This window comes from Dipodomys ordii, unplaced genomic scaffold (assembly GCF_000151885.1).
Source record: "Dipodomys ordii isolate 6190 unplaced genomic scaffold, Dord_2.0 Scaffold157, whole genome shotgun sequence".
In the NCBI taxonomy this organism is placed as follows: Eukaryota; Metazoa; Chordata; class Mammalia; order Rodentia; family Heteromyidae; genus Dipodomys; species Dipodomys ordii.
In genome coordinates, this window is record NW_012267373.1 from 5,201,480 (window position 1) to 5,227,944 (window position 26,465).

Below are 26,465 nucleotides of genomic sequence, written 5' to 3' on the forward strand. Positions count from 1 at the left end.
AGATCAGGGCCTATTCCAAGCATAGAAATATAAAAAACCAAGGTGCATAATTTACATTTTCACTGCTGTCTATAATACTCAATATAAAATTTCCCTTCTCACATCCTCAATTTCTCAGACTTTTGCATTTACTGGTAAAATATTCTTTTCCTACAGCACTTTAGAGTTACTATTGATTTGTCCAAAACAGTAAGACGGAACCTAGAAGATTAGGTGACCCCATCCAATTAAGAAATGAATGCTTCTTTAGGCAACAAATAAAAGTAGATGCCTCCTCAGCCATTCAAAGGCAATACATCACTTTTAGTGTTTTATAACCCACATTTTGATTCTAAGGTGTTTCATTTGAAAAGAATCTAAATCTTCATATCGTACACTTAGTCATGCGAAAGGATAAAGAAATATGAATGGGACACAGTAACTTCTATCCATTTTTTTAGTCTCTTTAAAATAATGTGTGATTAGTCTCCAAAGACCAAAGGCAAAAATTTTACTGTCTATATTTCCTATAACCTATACCAGACATAACTAAAACAAAACAGACCAAAACTCTGAACATACTATTTGCATCAAAATGCCAAAGAATTCAACATTTTAAGTACTAGAATTCAGAAAAATATCGATGTTTAGTTTGTTCCAAGGGATAATATTTTTAGGCATTATGTTTGAAAAGTGGATGTTTTAATCCTCTGATAACCTTTTTTTTTAAAAAAAGCATATCTTGGTTTCCTAACACCTTCTAGGGAATGCTATAATTTTATAGCATTAAGAATTTTCTGCTCCCATTAATCTCTCTTCTGTCAGAATTCAGGAATGGTGTACAACACCAATAGTGTGTCATTCATCATTCTCGGCCACCTCTAAAATAGCTGCTGGTGACCTTCAAGCCATTATCCACATAAAATACAACCCCTTATCCTTGTGTGATTTATGTGACGCCAGTGTTTGTTTACCCATCTTGTCTGACCAACCACATAGATCATTGTAAACCACAGACACACAATTTCATTTATGCCAGGAAGATAAAATGCTTCCTCCCTGAGTTGCCATAGAACAAGATAGCAATTACATATATTTCTTCTGATCATATAGAGTAGGGATGAGGGACTCAGCAATTTGGGCCAGCTCAGCATGAAGCTTAACATGCTATTGTGTAGACAAGTTATTTAGTCCCACTGAGCCTCAATGGATCCTTTGGTTCTAAAATCCACCAATCTCCATATAGAACAGGGTGAAAAGACCCTGATCAAATAGCTTGATCTTCATAAACAGTCTTTGCAGAAGGCAAATGAAATTGATTAACAAGCTGCCATTTTATAATCTGTCTAGAAAACAACAGGAAAGGTTCATTTGGATAGCTATCAGCATGCTCTTATTTTGCCTAGGCTTTGTTTTGTTAAATCCTTGGTTAAAATACAGTAAATACCTCCAATACCCCCCACCAATGATAGACAAGAGATACTTCTGAACATTTTTTCTGAGGTAAGTATTTCTATAATAGGTTGATCTAAGGGCTCATTGCCCTTAAGTAAGAGTTTCTTGAATGGGTGTGGATGTGTGCAGGGCAGCTTTGTAGCAGCCTGTTTCCATTCTGAAGATGCCCCATGGGATGCAGCAGGGTTCCCTCTGGTTTTCTTCCTCTTCTGAACACATAATGAACTCCAGCGCCAGCACCATTGTTCACAGCATGATGTCAGTGCTGTCTGTGCAGGAACCTGTTCTTGCATTGCAGGATCGGCCTCATGCGTGCCTCCTGGCCTGCATTCCTCTGTGCTTGCATTAGCATCCGCTCTCCTTCTCCCTGTTTCACCATGTTCCTTCTTTCAGAGATCAACAACAAGATGCTCTATTATGAGGAAGAGCAGGAACTTGGCCCTGAGGAAGTTGCTGAGAAGTTGGTGTTGGCTCGGAAGATGGTGGAGGAGATTCGAAGCTATCCATCATTCCTCACACAGAGAGAGCTTGTGGATGAGGAAGCTGATGAGGCCCAGGATTGTATGTGTCTTCAACATCTGGCTGACCCAGCACATGTCTGCTTTCTTTGTGGGTCCAGGAAAGGATCCCAAGCCACAGGGCAACATGTGGTGAAGAAGCAATGAGTTCTCAATATTCAGAGTTATGTAGGGTTTCTTTGTGGGTTAAGGGACTCATTCAGGAAAACTTAATTGTAAGAGCTAGATTTTAGATCCAGGCCCAACTTTACACCTGTGGGAAATAGCTGAAGCTACAGAATTTTTCCTGTAGAATTTTTAGAGATTTAGCACTTGTGAAAATGTATAAAACAGGGGAAGGAAGGCTCTGAGCTACTAATTCCCAAGACTCTATATAGTAAGGAAATTCATACCAAAAAGGCATCAATTCTATAATCCTAGCAACATTCATGTTCTGAGCCCTAAAAGACATTTTATTAACTTTTACCTCCAACAGAAAATCAACATTTTTTAATGATAAAGATGGGCATCAAATCATAGAAGTATTATTGAATCCATGGCTTGATCATTGTATCACTGCATAACAACCCAACTCTTATGCATTCAACTAAAACATTTATTTGCTCATGAATTAGAAATTTAGACTGGTCTCATCCTAGACAGCTCATCTCTGCTGAGTGTGGCATGGGCTAAGCTTACTCATGTATATGGGCCTAGCTAGGAAGACTGGGTCTCTCCCTCTGTATGAGTTTTACTGTTAAAGAGGTAGCCTAGGCTCATCACATGGTGAGACATAGCTGTCCAAGAGGGTAAGACTAGAAAGTATAAGGTTTCTTGAGGCCTTGGAGTTCACCCATGTCCTATCCACTCTTATTGGTCAAAATTGCTCAAATTCAAAAAGTAGGAAGATGGGATCCATTCCTGATGGAAAGAATCACAAAGAATTTGTGTTCCTTTTAATCTTACATGATTAACTAAAGAAATTTCAGGGCTGGGAATGTTGCTTAGTGGAAGAGTGCTTGTCTACCATGCATGAAGCCCTGGGTTTGATTCTTCAGTACCATACACAGAAAAGGCCAGAAATGCTGCTGTTGCTAAAGTGGTAAAGTGCTAGCCTTGACCAGAAGAAGCTCAGGGACAGTGCTCAGGCCCTGAGGTGTTCAAGCCCCAGGACTAGCCAAAAAAAAAGAGAAAGAAAGGAAAAAAAATTAGTTTCAGCTTGCATACCATATTTTATTGCTACTGCTAATATCTCACAACACTATTTCAATTCATTAATAACAAAATTATGGTAGTTATTAGACCCATCTCCAGATCTTATTATTGAATGGATTAATAAAGTAATACATATCCTGGAATAATTCTAATTTGGTCATTTAACATATTGGTCACTCTTTAAGTTATGCTTTTAAAGCACATTGTAAGGAGGGGATCTAAATGTTTCCATGAACTACAAAGACCAAAGGCAGTACATTTTTCCCACAATTGTTACTCTCAACCTCTGCTAGTAATTATTGCGGATACCATCGAAGAGCATTATTGGCATAAAGATTTATTGTGGAACAAATCTGTAAAGTCTTAGCAACAGAGAGAACCAAAGAAGAATCACAGGCCCCAGATCTAAGTCAGGATGAGGCTCACAGCCAGGAAAGCTGGAACTCCAGTACCACATCCAGATGTTCCCAAGCCCCTGGCCTGCTGTGGCATTTAACCAGGGGACCAATTGTATCTCTTGATAGCTTCTCTCCATGTTATTACTCATACTTTCTTCACTCAGACAGGAATTTGTGTCTTCTCAATGATTAAAGACAATACAAACCTCAACAAGACAGACTGATAGGCCCTGAAGAAATACAGAAGTAAAGCATTGTCAACACACATGCTTTTGAGGATACATACAAAGAAAATTTAAGAATATTATATCACTATTAGCCTTTATACCTGTATAGATCATGGTGGAAGTTTGACCCCAGGAACTAACACTTGCCTGGGAAAATAAAATTCAGAAAATAAATAGTTAGTTTTGTCTTATTACTGACAATATAATTTGAGGAATTTTTGATAGCTAAAAAACCATTATGTATCCAAGTCTCATTTGCCAGGATAAAATGAATAATAATTGAGGTAGCAATAAACAAGATATATTGCCATAGTTTCCACATAAAACTAAACTAATTAACCCCTCTCAGCTCAGTCTTGCTGAGGGGCTCCTAAAGTGACCATTCCCCTTTCTCCCACATCCCATAACAGTTCAAATATAAAACATGGACTATTTTGTCAACAGTGGAATTAATCTCAATCACTACAGAAAAATGGCCTGAAAATTTTGCAATCCTGCTAAATGTTGGAAGAGTGGAAGGAAGCAGAAGTCCAGACTAAATCTCTGTCTCCATTTCTTCTCAGTGCTGAGCCACGTTGAGAACTGGCAGCGGCTGCACAATGATACCCGCTCATTGTTTCCTGTCATCTTGGAGCAGCTGGATGACTACAGAGCGAAGCTGTCAGACCTCCAGGAATCACTTGACCAAGCCCTTGACCATGTCAGGGATGCCGAAGACATGAACAGAGCCATCGCCTCCAGGCAACGGGACCATGAGGTATGGTGGGTAGTAACTGTAAATACATGTCAGGCATAGTCATTTTGAAGTTACACCAACAAGGGACAACTAGGATATTTTTTTCACTATTAGTATATCTACTTGATCTTTTAAATATAATGACTTTTTAGTACTGTGCTAATGTGAGTGTGTGTAGCTAAAAAATAAGGTTGATACTATCATTGTTTAGTTCTTGTTTTGATGGGTGCTAGGCCAAGGGTGGTAATATACACCTGTAATCTTAACTGCTAGAGAGGCGATAAGTTAGTGAAACTCCATCTCAATAAACAAGCCGAAGCCTGTAATCCCAACCATAAGGGAGGCATTGTGATCTAAGGTATGTGAATCATGCCCAAGTCCAGCCAAGGCAAAAGTCCTACATCTGAAAAATAACCACAGCAAAATACCCTTCCTCCCTTTCCTCACATCCAGGCAGCCCCAGGACACACCTGGTTTCACTGTCTGAACAGTTTTTGGCTCTATTCTCTGTTTTCTTTTCCTCTACACTTTCTTTAGTTCTGGTCTTTTTCTATGTCTCAATCCATAACCACTTCTTCTCTCCTCCGTTCTTGCTCCCTTCCATGCTGTCCTCCCTGCCCTTCCAGAATGGTCTATCTGATCTTCCCTCCCACAACTTACCCTCCCAGCAGATCTTATTTAACATTCCTGTCATTAATTTTTAATCTATATTGTACAAAAGAGCTTTACTGTGGTGTATCTCTCTCTCTCTCTCACACACACACACACATACACACACACAAACACACATATTATACTTTAATCAAATTAAAACTCTATTTCTTTGTCTTCCCTGGGCTCCCTAAATCATAATTACTGAACAGCTTTCAGTGAGTTTTGTTATGCCATCTTCATACATATAGACATAGTGTTCCTCAGTATTATTTTTTCTCCATTAATCTCTTCTTTCTTTTCACCTTCCCTTGTCCCCTCAAACAATCCCACAATTACAATCATGCTTTGTTTCCTGCAACTCCAGGAAGACCAACCTCAATCCCATATGCCTCTGCGTAGCTCTGTTTCTGTATCGTGATCATGTGGGAACAGATCATCTTCTCCTCCAAATTCAAGGGGCTCCAAGATGCTAGTCAATTGTGCCTTCTTCATCTTTGGGTCCTAAAGCCTCTATTTTAATGCCTGACACAAAATAATTCAGGAAACATTTGTTGATTCCTTGATAATCATTAAGGGCTTTCTAATTGTGAGATTTCCTGAATTGTACCTAAGTTTATTTATTTTTTTTTGTGGGTCCAGTCATGGGGCCTGAACTCTGGGCCTGGGCACTGTCCCTCAGCTCTTCAGCTCAAGGCTTGCGCTCTACCACTTAAGCCATAGTGCCACTTCCGGCTTTTTTCTTTTTGCTTACGTGGTGCTGAGGAATCGAACCCAGGCCATCTTCCCAGCCCTGTACCTAAGTTTATTGAAAATCTATTTTCAGCCCTGAATAATAAGTGTTTCTTCCTTGCTGAGATTAAAAACTCATTCCTCTAGCCCATTGAATAGCACTGTTCTATTCTCAAGAAGAGATTCTGAGCATTTACCTAAGGAGTTCTATGTGAGAAATTGTACTTTGAACTTATGTGATTGTCCCAGAAGGACATAGGTGAAGACCCCAAGCCATGATCAATACAGAGAACCCTGAAGAATTGGACCCCCCCAGTACAGTCTAACACGCAGCACCAGTCCCTGTCAGACAAGGACAGTTTAATGGCACAGAGAAGACCCCAGACATACTGCAACTGTCTCCATGACAACAGGCAGTAAGGCTTCATTATGGAGACCAATTATTGCCAGAACTGGTGAGCTATATGCGATTCCCTTTTCAGATAGTGAACTGTCAATCTCATCTTTGTCTTCTAGACAGATGTGTGCTAGAGAACAGGTCCATGTATACCATGTTTAGTCCTCCATTGATTTATTTTTAGGGCTGGATCCTTTCATCAAAAGTCTTTAGTAGAGTCCCTAACAGGAGAAGGACTTATGCACAATGAACCAAAGTAAATACATAGACACAAAGCAACCGATTTGCTAGCAGCCAATCAATAACAATGTGTGCCTTGGTGGGGGGGGCGGGGTCCACATAGGACTTGGTAAATGTAATAAGCAATAAGTGGACAATGGTACACATATGAAAAGACTTGAGTTCTAAAAGTGAATAAGTAAGTAGATGCCAAAATAGCTTTTAATTAAACTTGCCTTATGCAACATTTTTTTAATCTTATGCATGTGGATACCAGGAATTTGGTATTTTAGTGATTGAAACAGATGGTAGGCCTCATTTTAGCTCTGCTAAACAAACCATCTACTGAGCACAAATGAACAGCAGGAGCAAATTTTCAGGAAGAGAACATCATAGCATGAGGCATTTCAAAGCCCCTCTCATCTCTCCTTTTTCTCCCTCACCTTTATACTTGGCATCAGCCAAAGCCCACCCTTTTGTCCTTATCCCCCTCCCTCTGTGACTTTACCCCATCTCACTGTTTCAGTCCTGGGAAGGGATTTGGAGGACTGCATCCTTACTCATAACTGAACCCATGGCACCCATGTGGGTGTCTGTGTGCAGAAATACTCACGTGGGTATGTCCTGCTATTAACCTGCTAAAAAGTCAACCCATTCAAGAGATGGTGTTGTCAGATACTTTGAGCTCATGTGCTGTTTTGTACAATGGGAACTTATTTGTACAACTACTTAAAGATAATTAAAAATAAAAAAATCAACCCATTCCTATTGAGGCATCTTTTCTCCCTACCAAGTCCCCAGTCTCCTCATTTGAGGATCTTTTACTCCTTCCTTCCTTCCTTCCTTCTTTCCATCTTTCTTTCCTTCCTTCCTTCTTTCCTATTTTCCTTTCTCTCTCCTTCCTTCCTTCCTTCCTTTCTTCCTTTCTTCCTTCCTTCCTTCTTTCCTACTCTCCTGGCTTCTTTCCCTTTCAGAATCCCATCTCAAGGAATCCTTCTAGCTCTGTAGACACAACAGATAAACCTGCTTTGAAAGCCTTCTATGGCTTCCTATGAAAAGAAGGTAAATTTTCCAGTCATCGGTGATTCGAGCAAACATTTTTTAAAAGCCCCAGCCACTAGTATACGACTTTGTGGTATTCATTTCCTTTGCTCATTGTTCATTGCTTGTCCCTCTATGCCTAATTCTGTCTACCCTTTATGTTAGATTAAGTAGCTCTCTCTGCAGATGGAGGTACTTTAGTAAAGTACCTCAACTACTTAACTAAATTCAGTAGTTCCTACATTGTTACTATCTTTTAACTCTGTGAATTCAGTGAAAACTAGAATACATGCATATATATATACATACATACATACATACATACATACATACATACATACATACATCCCTATCATGAAAACCTTACTCATGAACATCAGAAGCAGACAAATTCAAGTAGACAATCCTAATGCCAAGTTCATAACCTGACCACCACAATGAGTCTCTACCCATTCCACACTGATATTATCTATTCATAAAGCCTAACTCCAACAGTGATCACCAAACTTCATCAGATGTGTCATAAATTCTTTTATGTTCTAATCCATGAGGCACCTAGATTAATTGCTGAATGTGTAGCGTGTGTGTGTGTGTGTGTGTGTGTGTGTGTGTGCGGTGTAGATCTAGTCTACTAGACTGTAAGCATTCAAAGGGGGAACTCCTTATTGACTTTGCACAAATCACCTTCCTAGCACCTAACAAAATATGTCACATGTTTCATTAGCTTTACTGACAGACTGATAAAGACATGGAATATTCCCATATAATTCAGATATGATTTGAACATGCTGGTTATTTCTGGATTATAAACACTGTACTCTTTATATATTAACTTGGACCTCTAATTGACTAAATACTATCATTAACATTCTCTTTCCTGCTTTTGTATATTTAAGTATCATGAAACTTTCAGGGAATTTTAAAACCAACTTTTGGCTTTTACATTATTCCTATAACAAATTGATTTAGGTGGGTCTGATTTATTGGAATTTATTTCTATGCTTTAAAGAACAGTTTTAATTTCACAGTTTTCTATTAAACTTTCTACAGCATGGTTCAGGAAGAAATAAACCAACATTTCAGTCTTTATGTCAAACTAAAAATACCCATAAAGTGTAAGCACTCTGATTTGTGCAAAAAGTCTCCACACAACTAATAATTACATTATTTATTTTGTCATCCTTTTTTAACTTGAAAAGGTAATAAAATAATTTAAAAATCACTTTCTATTGAATATCAGATTCCAAATTTTAAAGAAAGTTAAATTTCCTTTAAAAAGATCTGCTTAGGGATTCTCATAAACCAACGCTCTGCTCTCCCAAGACTCTTCTAGATTTTTGGGATCAGGAAAAAAATCCTTTTCTTTCACTTATGTGGAAAGGGTACTGAAGCCTGTAGAATACTGCTAATACTGTTACTTTCATCATTATTGATGTTCAGAACCCTTTTCATTCAAGTTAGTCATCTTTCTGTGAGCTTGTTTCCAAGCTAATTTGGCTGCTAATGTTGCATATGAAAAGTGGAGGAAAGACTTAAACTGGAAATATATCATTTTTCAACTACTACAAATAAGTTTATCATACAGTGCCCTTAGCACCCAGCTTTGAAGTTCAGCTCTGACTTGAGTGTTAGCAATGTTCTCTTAGAGTAACCTAAATACAAGAGCTCATAGAGGAGCTCATAATTCAGTCCCCATAAAAGGAAAACAGCCCAATTACAGCTAAATCACACTAACCCCTTTAGCCTCTCTCCCATTACACACACATGTTTTACACTATTGTTTATGTAGCACTCTATAAGGACCTCTCCTTGTGAAGATATGAATAATTGGCTCCAGATACTCATACTGCATTAGGCTGATGGATATTGGTAGAGGGATTTTTTTATGTCCTTGAATCAAGAGGAAGCACCAATGTGATTCTTTTCTGTCTCTGTGCCTATGTGAATCCCTGTAAAAATGTATTTGGAGAAGACAGCTTTCAGTCCTCATTCCATTGAATCAGAAAAAACCTGCAGAGAGTAAGAAAGGACATTAGGATGAAAGTCTTAAAGTATGTCCTTCTATAGGTAGGAGTCTAGAACTAATTTCATGCTATCCTACATTACACCTTAACATGTGTTTCACCTCTCATTTAACTGACTATTGGTAAAGCAAGGTCAGCACACTTCTTACTCAAATTGTAAAATAGATCCTTTACTTTCTATCCTAAAGCTCATTTCATGTTGCCTTCATAGTCTGAACTCCTTTAAAGCTCCATGCCTCTTCACAGTCACAACAGCCCTGCCTCTGAGACCCCAAAGCAAACGTAGAAATTCAAGCATTGACCTAAAAAATGGTTGTAATTTCCCTCCTCAAAAAATCTGAGCAGCTAATATAAATAACTTAGAGCAGCGTGAAGCAAGACCACAAGGCCGTGCTTCAATAATAGAGCCCTTTTTAATTTTTCAATGGACATTAGAATTGTATTTGCTTCAATTATCTTCAGGTAGTTCTACAAGGGAGTTTCAACTTATATGTCCATTTATATGTGCAATACATCTTGATCAGAGTTACCCCTTTCATCATTCTCCCCCACTCTCCCTATATATGTAAATATTTTGTTCCTGTCCAAATGAACTATCTCTTCCAGGACTAGAATTAGGACATGATAAGTATTTTTTAATTAAGTCTTTTTCCAATTACTGCAAAAAAAAAAAAACAGCCTGTACTCAACCTTGTGTTTATAGTCCCACTTTAACGTATATAGAAAGAGATGATGTTCTTTCTAGGATACTAGTTCTTTGAGATCCTGATGTGAAAAGGGACTATCCTCAAGAGCTTCAAATCTCCCTGAAATGCGTATTTCTGTTATGTAAATGAAAAAACTGAATATCAGACAGGCAGTGTTCTTGAAAGGTGAATAGAAAATTCAATAATGAACCAGAGTTGTCCAAAGCTCAAAAACAGCAGGTTGGTATAAACCATTATCCCTGATGCTTTCACTAAAGACAGACTGTGTCTCTCTTCCTCACCCTTGTTTTGTTCTTCCTTCTTGCAGAAACAACATGAGAGAGTGCAGGAAAAGGTGGAACTGGTAAACATGTCTCTGAGTGCGTCTGCTGAATCTCTGTCAACCCCTCGGCTGACCCTTGTGGAACTTGATGATATAATAAAGGTAAGGACATACCTACATGTTCAGAGTTGTAGTGACAACACTATAGCAGTGGCCTAGGGACACAGGAGAAAGATCAAAATCAAATCTATCAAGTTAGCAGGTTTTAAACAGACCACGTGACAGGATTTTTCCAGTTTCTCACACTATACTGTGGCTGGTAAATACATATGGCTACTTACAGTTAAATTACTTTAAATAAAATTAGAAAAATGATTCTTGGGTTGAATTAGTCACATTTCAAGCCCTCATGTGCGACACAGATATCACTGCAGAAAGTTCTATTAGAAATATTGCTGGGTATCAGTGGATCATGCTTGTAAATTCTCACCACGTTAGGAGGCTGAGATCATGAGGATCACAGTTTGAAGCCAGACCAGGTAGAAAAATCTTTGAGAATCCACCTCCAGAATGGCCAACAAAATAATCAGGTTGAGCCTGGCCCCAGTAGCTGATGCTTACAATTCTAACTACTCAGAAAACTAATATTCTGAGGATTGCAGTTTGAAGCCAGCCCAGGCAGAAAAGGCTTTGAGACTCTATCTCCAAAATAACTAGTAAGAAGTCAGCCTGGAAGGGTCACTCAAGTGTAGAGTATCTGCAAACATGAGGCAGAGTTTGTGGATCTAATTAATCAATTGATAATCAGTAAAGGTATCTGGATCTGCCTTATTCACTCTTTACTCAAAAAGCTGTATGCTAAATAAAGCAAGTGTTCAAATTTTTTTAAAAACACTTTTTAAAATACATTTTTTTCTTTTTTAAAAAATACTGTGAACATACTGTACAGAGGAGTTCCAATTACATGAGCAAGGTAATGAGTACATTTCTTATCAAGCAGTTTTTATTGTAAAAATAGTGTACAAAGGGGTTACAGTAAGGTATGTAAGGTAAAAAAAAAAAAAAACCTTTTTAGGAGGAAAAAATTCCCAAAGCTCATGGAAGAAAATGATTATCAAATTAGTTCATTTGGAAAGAATATCTGGTGAAAGTGGTCTGATTGCCATCTCCTTTCGTTGGCAACCTCAGCACCACACACTCTGTTACCTCCAACTGCCACCACTTCCTTTAGCATCATCAGCGTCTCTGTGGATAAGCCACCAACAGTCTGACCTCTAGCTCCATTCGCTTCTCTCTGGCAAGCTTTTCCTCCAGCCCTCTCTGTTCCCATTCTGTGACCTTACCTAGCTCTAGTCAGCAATAGCAATTCCTCCTCCAAAATACTGCTTTCAAGCTCCTCTTTCCCTAAGCACAACCTCTCATCTCATTTACTCTAGAATGACCAGGCCAACTATTCTGTGGCTACATCAAGTTCTTCTTGCCCCATTTCATCTCCTTTCCTCTCTCCTAAAACAACTAAAATTACTAATATACTCATTCTTAAAAAAAAAAATACCTGTGAGCCAGGCACCAGTGGCTCACGTCTGTAATCCTAGCTACTCAGGAGACTGAGATTTAAGGATCACAGTTGGAAGCCAGACTGGACAAGAAAGTCCATGAGACTGTTACCTCCAATAAACTAATCAGAAAAAGGCAGAAGTGGTGCTGGGGTTCAAGTAGTAGAGCTCTAGCCTTAAGAATAAAGAGGCTTGGGGCTGGGAAGGTGGCTCAGTGGTAGAGCGCTTGCCTTGCATGCATGAGGCCCTGGGTTCAATTCCTCAGCACCACATAAACAGGGAAAAAAAGTCAGAAGTGGTGCTGTGGCTCAAGTGGTAGAGCGCTAGCCTTGAGCTGAAGAGCTGAGGGACAGCGCCCAGGCCCAGAGTTCAGGCCCCACAACCGGACCCCCCAAAATAATAAAAAATAAATAAAATAAAAATAAAAATTTGTGGAGGGGAAGGGGAAAAACAAATTGTTTAAATAGGGATACAGGTGGACCCATTGCAACAATGAGATGTACAAGTCGTTATGTCGAAAATGAACTTTACAACTTTGGTGGCAGGGGGGAGCAGGGAGGATTGGGTGGGGAGGCAGGGAAGGGATGGGAAGGGGAAACAAAGGAGGAGGCTAAAATGCTTGATAAGAAATGTACTCATTATCTTGCCCATGTAATTGTAACCCCTCTGTACAGTATTTTCACAATTAGAAAAATAAAAAATTAAAAAATAAAAAAGAACAATTCTAAAAAAAAAAAAGAATAAAGAGGCTCAGGGACAGCACCCAGGCCCAGAGTTCAAGCCCCAGGACCAGTACACACGCGCGCACACACACACACACACACACACACACACACACACACACACCTTTAATTCTTTAATTTCCATATCTACCTGTTCCACAGTGTTGTCAAATAATTAAATAATTAAATAAATCATAGCTAAATCTTTTTTTTAAAGGAAAGAAGAAAGCTTACGTTCCCTGTAACTTCTTCCCATTTCTCCACTCGCTTCATAGCAGAGTGTCTCAAGTCATTTGCAGATGCTCTTTCCACTCCCAGCACAGCCCCCCATTGCTGTGGAACTCAGCCCATTCCACAAGGGATCCCATTGCTCTTCACTGATGCTATTCTCTCTGTTCTCGATGTTGAAAATATATTTTAGGTCCTGCAGGCCATATTTAGCCTCTGTACCTTATTCTTCTCTGCTTTTTGTTTGTTTTTGCAACCCTCCGAAAATGTAAAATATATTATTAGCTCAGGGCTATGTAGAAACAGACTTTGAGCTGTATCTGGCAGTTGGTCTTACTGATACCAGCTCTAGATAATGAATGGCTGGGTAGGGCATGCTGGGCACTCTTTTCTACCTGTTCTTATTGCCTCCTGGCTTTACAGATCACAAAGTGACAAGCTCACAATTTCCACCTCTAGCTACAACCAACCTCCACTGAGGTCCAAAATCACCTATCAAAATGCTTACATGACATTTTCAAGTCAAAATTCACTGTTGTGGGTCACCAAAAAAACCTTACCATTTTATCTGTCATATATCAAACTTTAAGTCTTTATTGCAAACCCAACTGTGCAAATGCTATGAGGCTCCTGACTCATTTGCCTCTTTTCTTGCCCTTCAGATACTTTCCCAAATCAGTAGCAAAAAAAACATCCTTTAAAAATAGAATCAGATTGCATTAGGTTTTCTACTATAGCCTCTAGGTGAGTTTTATAAGAAAACACTTTCATTTCATCATGGCTCATGAGGCTCTAAGCAACCTGGGCTTGCCACTTCTTTGACTTCATGCCCTATTCACTTCCTCTATCACTGTGCTCCAGCCTTCCAAATTCCTCTCCTTTTTTTCAAGCATACTGTGCCTATTCTTGCTGCAGAACCTTTGTACATGCTGTCCCATGTTTCCTTGCACCATTACTCTCCATTCCATCCCAACTGTGGCATTTTATTCAAGGTATCTTTTACTTTCTGAAACTAACTTGTTCATTTATTTGATCAGTTACCTGCTTGTTATCTGTACCTTCCCATTAGATTATAGATTCTTTAAGGGTGGAGACTCTCTTCATAAGAATTCTATCCCCTAAAAGAAGATATGGCACATAATAGGTAGATAGTAAATACTTATTAAAGGAGGAGTAAAGGGAGAATGGCCATACTATATTTTTTGTATTTATATAATTCAAAGCAATTTTTTTCAAAGCATTATTCTACAGATGATCAACAAAACAATTAGAGGTTCAATATATCTCTAAAAATAAATCCTATGTGCTAAGAACTGTGCTACATTGTAGAAATGGAAAAATAAATTAGAAGTACCTCATTGCTTATTAAGATTGCTGTAATCTGGTAAGTGAAATAATTCCCTGAAATGACTACCACAATGTGACACAAGGATACTAGGATTGTAGGTCTAGGGTTCAGATGAAAACCAAAGAAGGCCACTTCACAGCTGAATTTCAGCTAAGAAGTCAGCCAAATGATGGCCCCTGTATTTTATAACTGGGTATCATTAAGTGAACTTCTTCTCTGATTGGGAAGAAGCCAGACTGCAAAGGCTGGAATACAAGTTAAAAATAGAGACAGTAAGTGTAAACAACCTTTTGGGAGATTTTGTTTTAATGAGAATAGAAAGAGGTAGTAGAATAAAAAGGAGATGTGCAGATAATGAGAGGGTTCTTTTTAGTCTTATTTTTAGAAAGAAAATGTCAGAAATGTCTGAGTCATAAGGAAACAATCAGTAAAGAAGAAAGAGATGAAAATGCAGGAGAAATGGTTAAATGTCTACTTTTACAGTATTTTAAGCCTGAAATGTACTGAACTTCATGATACGAAAGAGTAGAGATTATTTTTATGTGTCTATTTCCTCGGGAAAATGTTCAAAGTTCCTCTAAGTTTGATTCACTTAATTTTAAATGCTTTTTCTTTAGAATGCATCAGGAATTTATGCAGAAATAGATGGAGCCAAAAATGAACTACAAAGAACATTATCTAACCTTAGCAACCTCAATCATGATTTAGTCCAAGAAGCTATTGACCATGCCCGCAACCTTCAGGAAGAAGCTGATGAGTTGAGCAGGTAACATCTTTTTTATTGTCAAGGTGATGTAAAGAGGGGTTACAGTTACATAAGTAAGGTAATAAGTACATTTCTTGTCAAACTCGTTACCCCTTCCCTCATTTTTCTCCTACTTTCCCACCCACCAAGCCCCCAAGTTGTACAGATCATTTCCAACATATTGTGTATCTCGCTGTTGAATTGGTTCCCCCCTGTCCTTTGTGTCACCATTCTGTTGTTCCCCTTCCCTTCCCCAATTCTGATAAACGTATATACAGTACCAGGGTACCAAAATCAAATACAGAGGGGATATACCATAGGGGGAAGAACATACAAAAGAAACAAAAAAATCATATAGTACATTAAAAATAAAAACAAACAAAAATCTATTGGAGTTCATTTCGTTTAGCATGGTCATGTGTACATAGCTATTGAGCTATTCTACTCATCTGTTAATATTACCCTAGACATATACTAATTAGGGAAACCATGGGAACTATGTTTCTTTGGATCTGGTTTACTTCACTTAATATGATTTTTTTCCAAGTCTTTCCATTTCCTTACAAATGGGGCAGTGTCATTCTTTCTGATGAAGGCATAGAATTCCATTGTATATATATGCCATATTTTCTTGATCCATTCACCTACTGAGGGGCACCTGGGTTAGTTCCACATCTTAGCTATGGTGAATAATGCTGCAATAAACATAATTGTGCTGGTAGCTTTAGTGTGACCTGATTTGTGATCATTTGGGTAAATGCCCAAATGTGGGATTGCTGGGTCATAGGGGAGCTCTATCTGTCATCTTTTGAGGAACCTCGCCTTCCAGAGTGGTTGAAAATTTATACTCCTACCAACAATGCAGTAGCATTCCCTTTTGGCCACATACCTTCCAGCATCTGTTGTTATTAGATTTCTTGATTATAGCCATTCTAACTGGGGTGAGGTGGTATCTCAATGTTGTTTGATTTGCATTTTTATGGCTAGAGAAGTTGAGCATTTTTTAATGTCTATTGGCCATTCTTATTTCCTCTTCAGAGAAGTCTCTCTTTAAGTCTTTAGCCCACTTATTAATGGTACTGTTGTTTCTTTGAGGATTTGTTGTTGGGAGATTTAATTTTTTGAGTTCTAAGTATATTTTAGATATGAAGCCCTTGTCTGTTGTATGGCTAGTGAAGATCTTCCTCCTAATCCATGGATTTTCTATTGATCTTGCTAGCTTTGCCATGCAGAAGCTCTGCAGTTTAATGTAATCCCACTTGTCCAACCTTTCTTTGTTTTGTTGTGTTTCTGGGTCTCTTTTAAGAAAATTTCAGCCTGTATCAAGGAGCCCTAGAGTTTCTCCTATTCCTTCCTGTAATGTTTCAGGGTGTCTGCTTTGACTTCGAGGTCTTTGATCTATTTGGAGTGGATTCTAGTGCAGTTTGATAGATAACGATCTAGCTTTAGTTTTCTACAGGTGTTAAACCAATTTTGCCAGCACCATTTACTGAAGAGGCTGTCTTTCTTCCATTCTAATTTTTTGTTTCCTTTATAGAAGATTAGGTGGTTATATATCTGCAGGTTCATTTCTGGGTCTGCAGTTCTATTCCATTGGTCCTCAGGTCTGTTCTTGTGCCAGTACCAAGCTGTTTTGATTACTATGGCTTGTAATAGAGTTTTGGTATTGATACTCCTTCAGCACTCTTCTTTCTGCTAAGGATTGCTTTTCCTATTCGGGGTCTTTTATTGTTCCATATGAATTTTTGGATTGCTTCTTCTATTTCATTAAAGAATGAGGTTTGGATATTAACGGGTATTGCATTGAATTTGTAGACAGATGTTGACAGTATTGTGATTTTCATGATTGTAATCCTCTCAATCCAGGAGCATCATGGGTTTTTCCACTTCCCCAGTTCTGCTTTAATTTCCTTTTTCAAGTTTTTAAAGTTTTGATCATAGAAGTCCTTCACTTCTTTGGTAAAGTTAATTCCTAGGTATTTTAGTTTTTGTGGGGCTATTCCAAAAGGAGTTGCTTTCCTGATTTCAGCCACACTCTTCTCATTATTAGCATACAGAACAGCCATTGATTTTTGAGGGTTAATTTTATACTCTGCTACTTTGCCAAAGTTTCAGATCAGCTCAGAGTCCATGGGGTTCTTTAAATACAAGATCATGTCCTCTGTAAAGAGGGAGAGTTTTACTTCATCTTTGCTGTAGCTAGGCATTCTAATACTAAATTGAAGAGAAGTGGAGAGAATGGACATCCTTGTCTCATTCCTGAGTTTAGAGGAAATGGCTTTAGTTTTTTGTCATTAAGTATAATACTGGCTGTAGGTCTGTCACATACAGCCTTTATTGAGGAATGTTCCATGGATTCCTAGCTTTTCCAGAGCCTTCATCATAAAGGGGTGTTGGATCTTGTCAAATGCTTTTTCTGCATCTATACAGATGACCATGTGGTTCTTATCCTTGCTCATGCTGATGTGATGAATTACATTAATTGACTTGCATATATTGAACCAGTTTGCATCCCTGAAATGAATCCTGTTTGATCATAGTGTATGATTTTTTTTGATGAATTGTTGAAGTCGATTGGCCAGAATTGTGTTGAAAAGTTTTGCATCGATGTTAATCAAAGAAATGGGTCTATGGGGGCTGGAGGTTTAGCCCAGCAGAAGGGCACCCGCCCGGTGCGTGCAAAACCCTGGGTTCGGTCCTCAGCCCTGGAAAAAAAAAGAAAAAAAAGAAATAGGTTATAGTTGCTTTGATGAGTCACTGACCGTCTTGGGAAGAGGGTTATTATGGCTTCATAGAAAGAGTTTGGTGGTGAACTTTCACTTTCAATTTCATTGAAGAGTTGGGGGAGTATTGGTATGAGTTCTGCTTTGAAGGCCTTGTAGAATTCAGCTGTGAACCCATCTGGTTCTGGGCTTTTCTTGGATAGGAGTTCCCTTATTGCTGTTTCTATCTTGATGCTTGATATAGGTCTGTTTAGTTGGTTTAAGTCCTCTTGGTTTAGTTTTGGCATATCAATATTTGCTAGAAATTCTTCCATTTTTTCCAGATTCTCACATTTGTTTAAGTATTCCCTTATAAAGTTCTGAATCTTGGTTGTTTCTGTGGTGATGTTTCCATTCTCATCTCTGATTTTGTTCATTTGGGTGTATTCCTTTCTTTTTTGGTAAGATTTACTAACAGATCTGTCAATTTTATTAATTTTTTTCAAAGAACCAATTCTTTGCTTTGTTGATTCTTTCTATGTTTTTGGGGACTCTAATTCATTTAACTCCGATTTAATTTTAATTATTTGTCTCTATCTACTGGATTAGGGTTTGGCTTGTTGCTCTTTTTCAAGGAGATTCAGGTGCATCATTAAATGGCTGGTTTGAGATTTCTCCAATTTGTTGACGTAGGAACTGAGAGTACTGCCTTTGCCGTGTCCCAGAGGACCTACTAATTTGTATGTTCATTTTTGTTAAATATCATGAACATTTGAATTTCCTTCCTAATCTCTTCTATGACCCACTGGTGGTTCAACTGTGTTGTTCAGCCTCCATGTGTTACAGGATTTTCTTTGGTGGCTTTTGGTGTTGACTTCTAATTTTATTCCCTTGTGGTCTGAGAGAATGCAGGGAATAAATTCAGTGTTTCTGAATTTGACACATTTGCCCTGTGACCTAAAATGTGGTCTGTTTTGGAGAATGTTCCACGTGCTGCTGAGAAGAACATGTATTCTGATTCTGTTGGGTGAAATATTCTGTAGATGTCTGTTAAGTCTACTTGGTCTATGCAGTTGTTTAGACCTGAGCTTCTCTGTTGAGTATTTTCCAGGTTGATCTATCCATCAGGAAAATTGGTGTGTTAAAGTCACCAACAATCAATGTCTTTGAATTTACCTGTGATTTTAGGGAAAGTAGTATTTCTTGGATAAATTTGGGTGCTCCAGTATTTGGTAAATAGATGTTTAGGACTGTTATATCCTCCTGTAGGAGAGATCCCTTTATTAGTATGTAATATCCTTTTTATCTCTTCTCACTTTAATTTGAAGTTTATGTTATCTGATGTTAGGATTGCAACTCCCACCTGTGTATAGGGGCCATTTGCTTGGTAGATTTTGTTCCAGCCTTTCACTTTAAGAATATGTTTGTTTTTGTGGGCAAGGTGTGTCTCCTGAAGGCAGCAGATAGAAGGATCTTGCTATTTGATCCAACTAGACAATCTGTCATTTAATTGAAGAGTTAAATCCATTAATATTGAGAGCTAGGATTGAGAAGTGTTATCTACCTGCCATGATATCCACCTTCTTAGGGCCTGTGCCTACTGAGTTCTTAGTATGATTATCTGATTCTCTGTTTGTGAGCCATTTCTCTGCCTTTATCATGGCAGGTAATATCTTAATGTGAGGCATACAGATATCTACAAGGCTTAAGTTCCACATGCCAGAATTACTAGGATTCGGGTGGGCTGGGGTTGGGTTTACTTATTTTTTGGTTTCTTAACAATTCACTCAGAGAGCCAGTCATCATTTATTGCAATTGTTTTGTAGAGAGAGATTTTGTATATTTTTTTAGTCTGTTGGGTTAGAGGCCTGTGCCTTTTGGAGAATGGTAGAGATGTCAGGGGCCAGGTAAATCATTATTAATAGGGTGGCCTAAGGCAATTTGATGAGAGGCATTAAATGAGACCCTTTACATGATACATTTCTACCATCATCACTGACTTATTTCATCTACGACATGTGCTTTCCTCACCCAAGTGTCTTAAGTAAAGTTAATTGGAAGCGGTTAAATAACTGACTTCCAGTAAGTACTCTAGTCTTTCTGTGGTGCCCAGTGGGAACTATTTGATTTCAACACCTATGAAGAAAAAAATCAATTGACAATTTTCTTCACAGTGTCTGGAAGAGAATCCTGCACCCTGTGGGCACTTGAATTAATGTTAATTGAAATATACTGCAAAATTGGAATTGAATTCATGACCTTGAAATAATAGGTAAATAATAAGATCATTATAGAGGAAGACTACAGATTTGGCAGTGAGAAACAAGGACTCATGAAGACCATGAGTAAAATAAGAACCAATATTAACTTCTCAAAACCTTTTTATTCCTGTCTGCCAAATTTTTCAAACACCCTTTGAAATCTCAGAGGCGTGGCAGGAATGGGGGAAAGAAGGACCTAAAGTCTTAGTGTGTGAAATAGTTCTATCTATCCCAATGTTATACCCCTAGGAAATGTGGTTTGTGTGTGTGCACACACATGTGTGCACTTACATATGCATACATATACACACACATGAACACATACCAGTTAGTACTGGGGCTTGAACTGAGGTCTTGGGCTCTGTCCCTTAGTTTTTTCATTCAAGATTTGTGCTTTACCACTTGAACCACAGCTCTACCTCCAGTTTTTTGGTGGTTAACTGGAGATAAGAATCTCACTGACTTCCCTGCCAAGGCTAGTTTCAAACCATGATCCTCAGTTCTCAGTCTCCTGAGGAGCTAGGAGCCTCTGGTACCTGGATGGAAATGTGCTTTAGCTGAAGGCAACAAAATGGACTTAAATAAAATGCTGGTTTTGATAATATACTAGATAGATAGATAGATAGATAGATAGATAGATAGATAGATAGATAGATAGATAGATAGATAGATAGATAGATAGATGAGAATTAGTTTTAAGATCCAGCCTATGGCCCTCTTGGTCATTCCTTCATCACTGTAACTATGTCCCACTGACTAAGATCCCAAACATAGCTTCTCCAAGTCACACTTTACAGAGTGTTCCAGAATGCTTCCAAGGACATACTACACATTGCACATAAAATATAACCAGAATTCAAAATCATCCTGAAGTCCTTTTATGCTTGTTGTATGTCTGATTGAAACTATTCATGAAAACACTCAAATTTATAGACATTTCCTTTTTAAAATGTTAATTTTTAGTGTGTTTGATAGACACAGTAATGTGCATGTTGTCCTCCAACAAAGACAGATTTATTTCACTGAGAAGCTTCCATTTCCAAAGCACTTTTAAAATATTGATCCAGTGTGTTTTGTGCCTGGCAATATCAATAAAGTAATAAAGTCTTTGTTTCCAGCTCTTTGCTACTTCTAATATCCTAGCCAGCAAAATCTTAAAACATACATTTATAAATATTTGTAATATTTTGTCCCTTTTCAGCTTTTTTCTTTTTACAAGTTTTTTATCTACCTTCTCAAGTTTTACTCTCTGAACCATTTCTAGGAAGTAGGGGAAATAAGGAGAAGAACTTGCAAGCATTTTGGATTAGAGCCACCTTTACAATGCAAGCTAGAATATGATTTTCATAAGCCATACCCACTTTTGCTTTGATTAGTCTTATTTTTCCTTAAAATAAATTTAAACTACATTGGTAGAAAGACTAGCAACCGCATTTTTATTATTCCTATTTATTTTCTTCTCGTTTAAAAATGGAAGAGTAAACTTTGTTTTAAAAAAAAAACAATTTTCCTAATAGGTAAATTAGTCCTGCCACCAGGGAGATAGAATGGTTGGCGAACTTGGAAAGAAGAGCATGAAATCACTGAGGAGATATAGAGGAAGTCCCTCAGAGCCTAAAAGAGCAATCCAGGAGTGGACCAGTAAAGGAAGAGGTGCAGAAACAGTGGAACAAGATGATGGTTCAGGTGGTTTGAAAAGAAAAGTCTGCAGGAAATGTGCTATGTCATCTCCTGATTGGGTCACAGAGAAGCTTCAAAAGCTTATTAATATTAATGAATAAAATGATCATTGGCCTCAGTATTTACAACCGAAAGGAAAAAATCCCCAAAGAACAGATGAGTTGAAGACTACATAAAATTGAGATGAAAGATAGAGGATGACCTGTGGAACTCAGAGTCATGTTTGTATGATAGAGGAATATGATTAATTTGGCGATAAAATAAATTATGTAGACACACATAGAGTTTACAATTACAATTCAGGAAGCAGTTTATAATAATAAACCTGAAGTTTCCTGGATGTGCAGGATGGTAAGCATTTACAGACTTAATCACTGGTAGGCCTCATATCGATCATTTGAGGCCATACTGATCTTAGCCACCATATGTGAGAGTGCCCAGTGCATGGTAGGTGATCAGTTAATAATCAGTGAACTGTACACCTAAAAAGGGGAAGAGGAGGAGAACATGGAGAGGGAGGGCAGAGGTGAGGTCAGACTGAAGCAGATCTTCACAGAGCAACATGTGCCTTCTCTCTCAGCCTCATCTCTTATGGAGAGACAGTAACGATGCTGATTGGGACAAGGGGCTGGTGAGGATGACCGCAGATTCATGTCTTCACCTGACCGCCACCATATAAATATGTGATTCTTTCCTTTTACAGCAGCTTTAGTTAGGCAGCAGCTGCCATATTCCCAAATGGGGTGACATCTTGGAGGTAACATGGGCAAAGGAATGCTGACATGATGCGCCCCTAAGCAAGGGTGGCTCAGAAAAACCTTCCATAGACATTGAATAATCATCGGGAGGCATCTGTGATCCTAAAAGACAGCCCCATTTCCCCCGGAGACCAGAGAACTAATGACAGATTGGTCTATTGACAGACGTTTGCACAGTTCAGATATGAACGGGCTGGTGCAGAAAGCCTTGGATGCATCGAATGTCTATGAAAATATTGCCAGTTATGTTGATGAAGCCAGTGAAAAGGCGGAATTTGCTTTGAATATCACTGAGAGAATTTATGATGTAAGTATTTCCCTTTTCTAAGATAGATCTATATGTTACCTTTTCCCATTTTAATCATTTTATTTCCCAGTATCATCTCATGAGCTTCCAATGTAAAGTAAAAATGACAGAAAGGCAACTAAGAAAAGACCATTTTATGCCATGAAGATTTCAGTTTGAAAGTTTTCCAAACTATATGTATCTCAACCAGCGAATACTAGTTTCTTTAGTTGCTTAGTAACCCAAGTTCCTGAAAAAATGTATTGAAGACTAGTTTTTAATGATAAAGGATATGCTTTATATGCTCATTCAGATTATTTTCTTACTTGTATCATTTATTAAGTAGCTTGTATGCAACAAATACTCTGAGGGAGCCATAGATGGAGCACTGTTCTGGGTATGTGGAATTTTCCTGAGAAATCCAAATACTTATCCTGAAAATTCTAAGGGCATTGTTTTTTTCATGTTAGTATTTGACCTTAATTTTAAATTATGAAAATTAAGCTTTGGCTCAGTGCCTAGCAGATACATTGTGTCATTTAAAACTATGGTAAGTTGATGTTTCTTCTGTTGTCATTCTTTCTTTCTCCCCACTTCCCTTGTAGGCTGTGAGTGGGATTGATACTCAGATCATTTACCATAGAGATGAAAGTGACAACCTTCTCAACCAAGCCAGAGAACTCCAAGATCAAGCAGATATCAGTAAATACCTCACCTGTCTATCCTCCTTCTGCCTCCTTCCTTCATACACCTAATTCAGAGATTTCTAAAATCTAGGCTTAAAAAGTAATTAATATTGCAACTGAATTATTCACCAATAGCTCCTGCTTTGATATTTTAAAGTAAATTATAATGAAAAATAGCCTGTATCTAGAAAAACTGCATGGAAACATATTAATCTATGCTGAATATTCTTACTCGTCAAATAGATTCATAGCCACTGATTAATAGAATCTTAACCAAGTACTAATTTTTAAATATGCACTTAACTGTAAAACTACTCTTATTCTTCCTTAAACAATTTGGAAGGCCCTTGAAATATTCTACTCTATAGGAATGGATCATCCTTCTGAGAGTCGGTCAGGATGACAAGGTGTCACAAAGCCGTCTGGTTACTTGGGCTTTCTTGCAGCTTGTGTTTCACAGTTGACTGCATAGAAATGGTGTAGCTGCTAACTAAACCAAACAAATTCAAGAATGAGATAGGGAAGAAAAATACAAATGAGCAAACACTATGGCTCAAGCTTCTAACCCTAATTACTTTGGAGGGAGAATTTAAGGATTGAGGTTCAAGGCTAGTCCTCTCCCCCGCACACCCCAGGCCACAAAAACAAAAACAACAACAACAACAAACAGTGAGACTCTTATCTCCAGTTAACCACCAGAAAACCAGAAGTGGCACTGTGGCTCAAGTGATAGAGTGCTCTAAGAGCTCAGGGACAGCACCCAGGCCCAGAGTTCAAGACCCATGACTGACAAAAAAAAAAAAAAGCTTGAAGACCACACCTAGCCCTGAGTTCAAGTTCCAGGACTATGTGCACGAGCATGTGCCCACATGCGCGCGCGCATACACACACACACACAAACACACACACTCCCATATTGTCTACCAAATCACTCTGTATCCATATCTTTTAATATTTTACAGATTTAGTCACTTATTTCATGATCTTTTTTTGGTTAAAATCTCTTCATAAAAGAGACAGTGGAAAGGGACTTAGGACTATGTGGTTCAGGACTTCATAAGACTATCTCCTTTTGACAATAATCATGTTCGTGATATAAATTCAGGTTTTCATCTTAAACCATTATCATTTGCTGAGCAACATTATAATTTTAGCTTACTATTTATTCATTCCTACATGAATTTCAATCATGAGTAGACTTACTTTTCAGCTTTTAAAATTCATTATCTAGCTGGGCACCAGTGGCTCATGCCTATAATCCTAGCTACTCAAGAAGCTGAGATCTGAGGATAGCAGCTCAAGCCAGCCTGGCTAGGAAAGTCTGTGAGACTCTTACCTCCAATAAACTACTTACAAAAAGCTGGAAGTGGCGCTGTGGCTTAAGTGGTAGGACTCTAGTCTTGAGCAAAAAGAAGCTCAGGGACAGTGCCCAGGTCCAGAGTTCAAGACCTGGGACTGGCAATTAATTAATTATCTATATCAAACAGTTAACAATGCACAATAAACTCAGAAAGCTGCTATTTAAATGAACCTTGTATAGAAAATGTTTGTGTAAGACAGCAAATTGCAAAAGGACACACTTTTAACCAGACATTTCTTCTGATAAACATCCAACACAAAATATATTTTATCCTATTTTTACCAAGAGTTCCAAAAAACAGTTAAGAATATTCTTACTCATTATTTCAAAGACTGTTATTTGCAGTAATAGGAGCAAGTCTTTTTGTAAGAAAAAGATGACCAAAGCTGACCTACAAAGAACATAAGATCTAATAGAACTACATGTATACAAAAGCATAATAACTTTAATCAGCAAGTAAATTTTTCCCATGAAGAAATCTTCAGCCCCCACCCCCACCTGAATGACTTGAAATAATTAAATAATAAATGGCAACCTGAGCTGGGCTCCAGTGGCTATAATCCTAACTACTCAGGAGGCTGAGATCTGAGGATCAGGGTTCAAAGCCATCTGGGATAGGAAAGTCTGTGAGACTCTTATCTCCAATTAAATCACAGAAAAATCTGGAAGTGGTGCTGTGGCTCAAATGGTAGAGCATTAGCCTTAAGCAAAAGAAGCTCAAGGACAGTGCCCAAACCTGAGTTTAAACCTCAGGACTGGGAGAAAAACAAAAACCCACTGGTATACAATCCTTTCTGGGAAAAAGAGAAAGGATAAATCTCTCCATCTCATTTTATAAAGCCAACAAAATGTAAATATTACAACCTGAAAAAAATATATAAAAAGAAAAACAATGCAAGCTGAATTATTGTACAGAGTTACAAATCCTGTCGGTATTAACAAATCAAATGTAGCATATACAGATATGGTAACACATGATGACTAACTTGAATTTTCTTCAGAATTTCAAAGTTGATTTAACATTTAAAACGAATTCATCACTTTATGGAATTCATGAGAAAATTCATATGATCACCTCAATACAGTAAAACTATTTAATAAAGAAAAACCCATTCATGATTCATTAAAGTCTTAGTAAACCAAGAATACAAGGATACTTTCATAATCTACTGAAGAATAAAAATATTCAGGAAACATATTAGCAATAAAATATGTAAAGCCTTTCTTTCCACAAAGACTTGAAACAAAACAAGGATATGCCCATTACAATTCAATGTGTAAAAATCCATTTTAATTTTATGTAAATCACTGGAAACTACTTTTTTAAATCACACTATTTGCAATGAAATCAAACTCATAAGGGGGAAAAACTAATGAAAAGGTGCTAGTATCTTGTACATCTACACAAAAACTATTATGTATTACTGAGAGAATAAGAACTCTAAAGAACATTTGGGTAAATGCCCAAAAGTGGGATTGCTGGGTCATAGGGGAGTTCTATGTGGAGTCTTTTGAGGAACCTCCATACTGCTTTCCAAAGTGGTTGAACAAGTTTACATTCCCACCAACAATGAAGTAAGGTTCCCTTCTGTC

General features: G+C 38.0%; 1 protein-coding gene across 1 annotated transcript in view; it reads left to right on the top strand.

Moving 5' to 3' along the window:
* Positions 1 to 26,465, top strand: part of Lama4 (laminin, alpha 4) — a 141,077-nt gene that overhangs the window by 73,752 nt on the left and 40,860 nt on the right. Inside the window, exons 10-15 of the mRNA XM_013032844.1 lie at positions 1,828 to 1,995; positions 4,335 to 4,528; positions 10,586 to 10,702; positions 15,012 to 15,160; positions 22,706 to 22,847; positions 23,432 to 23,528. Of these exons, the coding sequence (XP_012888298.1) occupies positions 1,828 to 1,995; positions 4,335 to 4,528; positions 10,586 to 10,702; positions 15,012 to 15,160; positions 22,706 to 22,847; positions 23,432 to 23,528 (867 nt within the window). The remainder of the gene's footprint in view (positions 1 to 1,827; positions 1,996 to 4,334; positions 4,529 to 10,585; positions 10,703 to 15,011; positions 15,161 to 22,705; positions 22,848 to 23,431; positions 23,529 to 26,465) is intronic.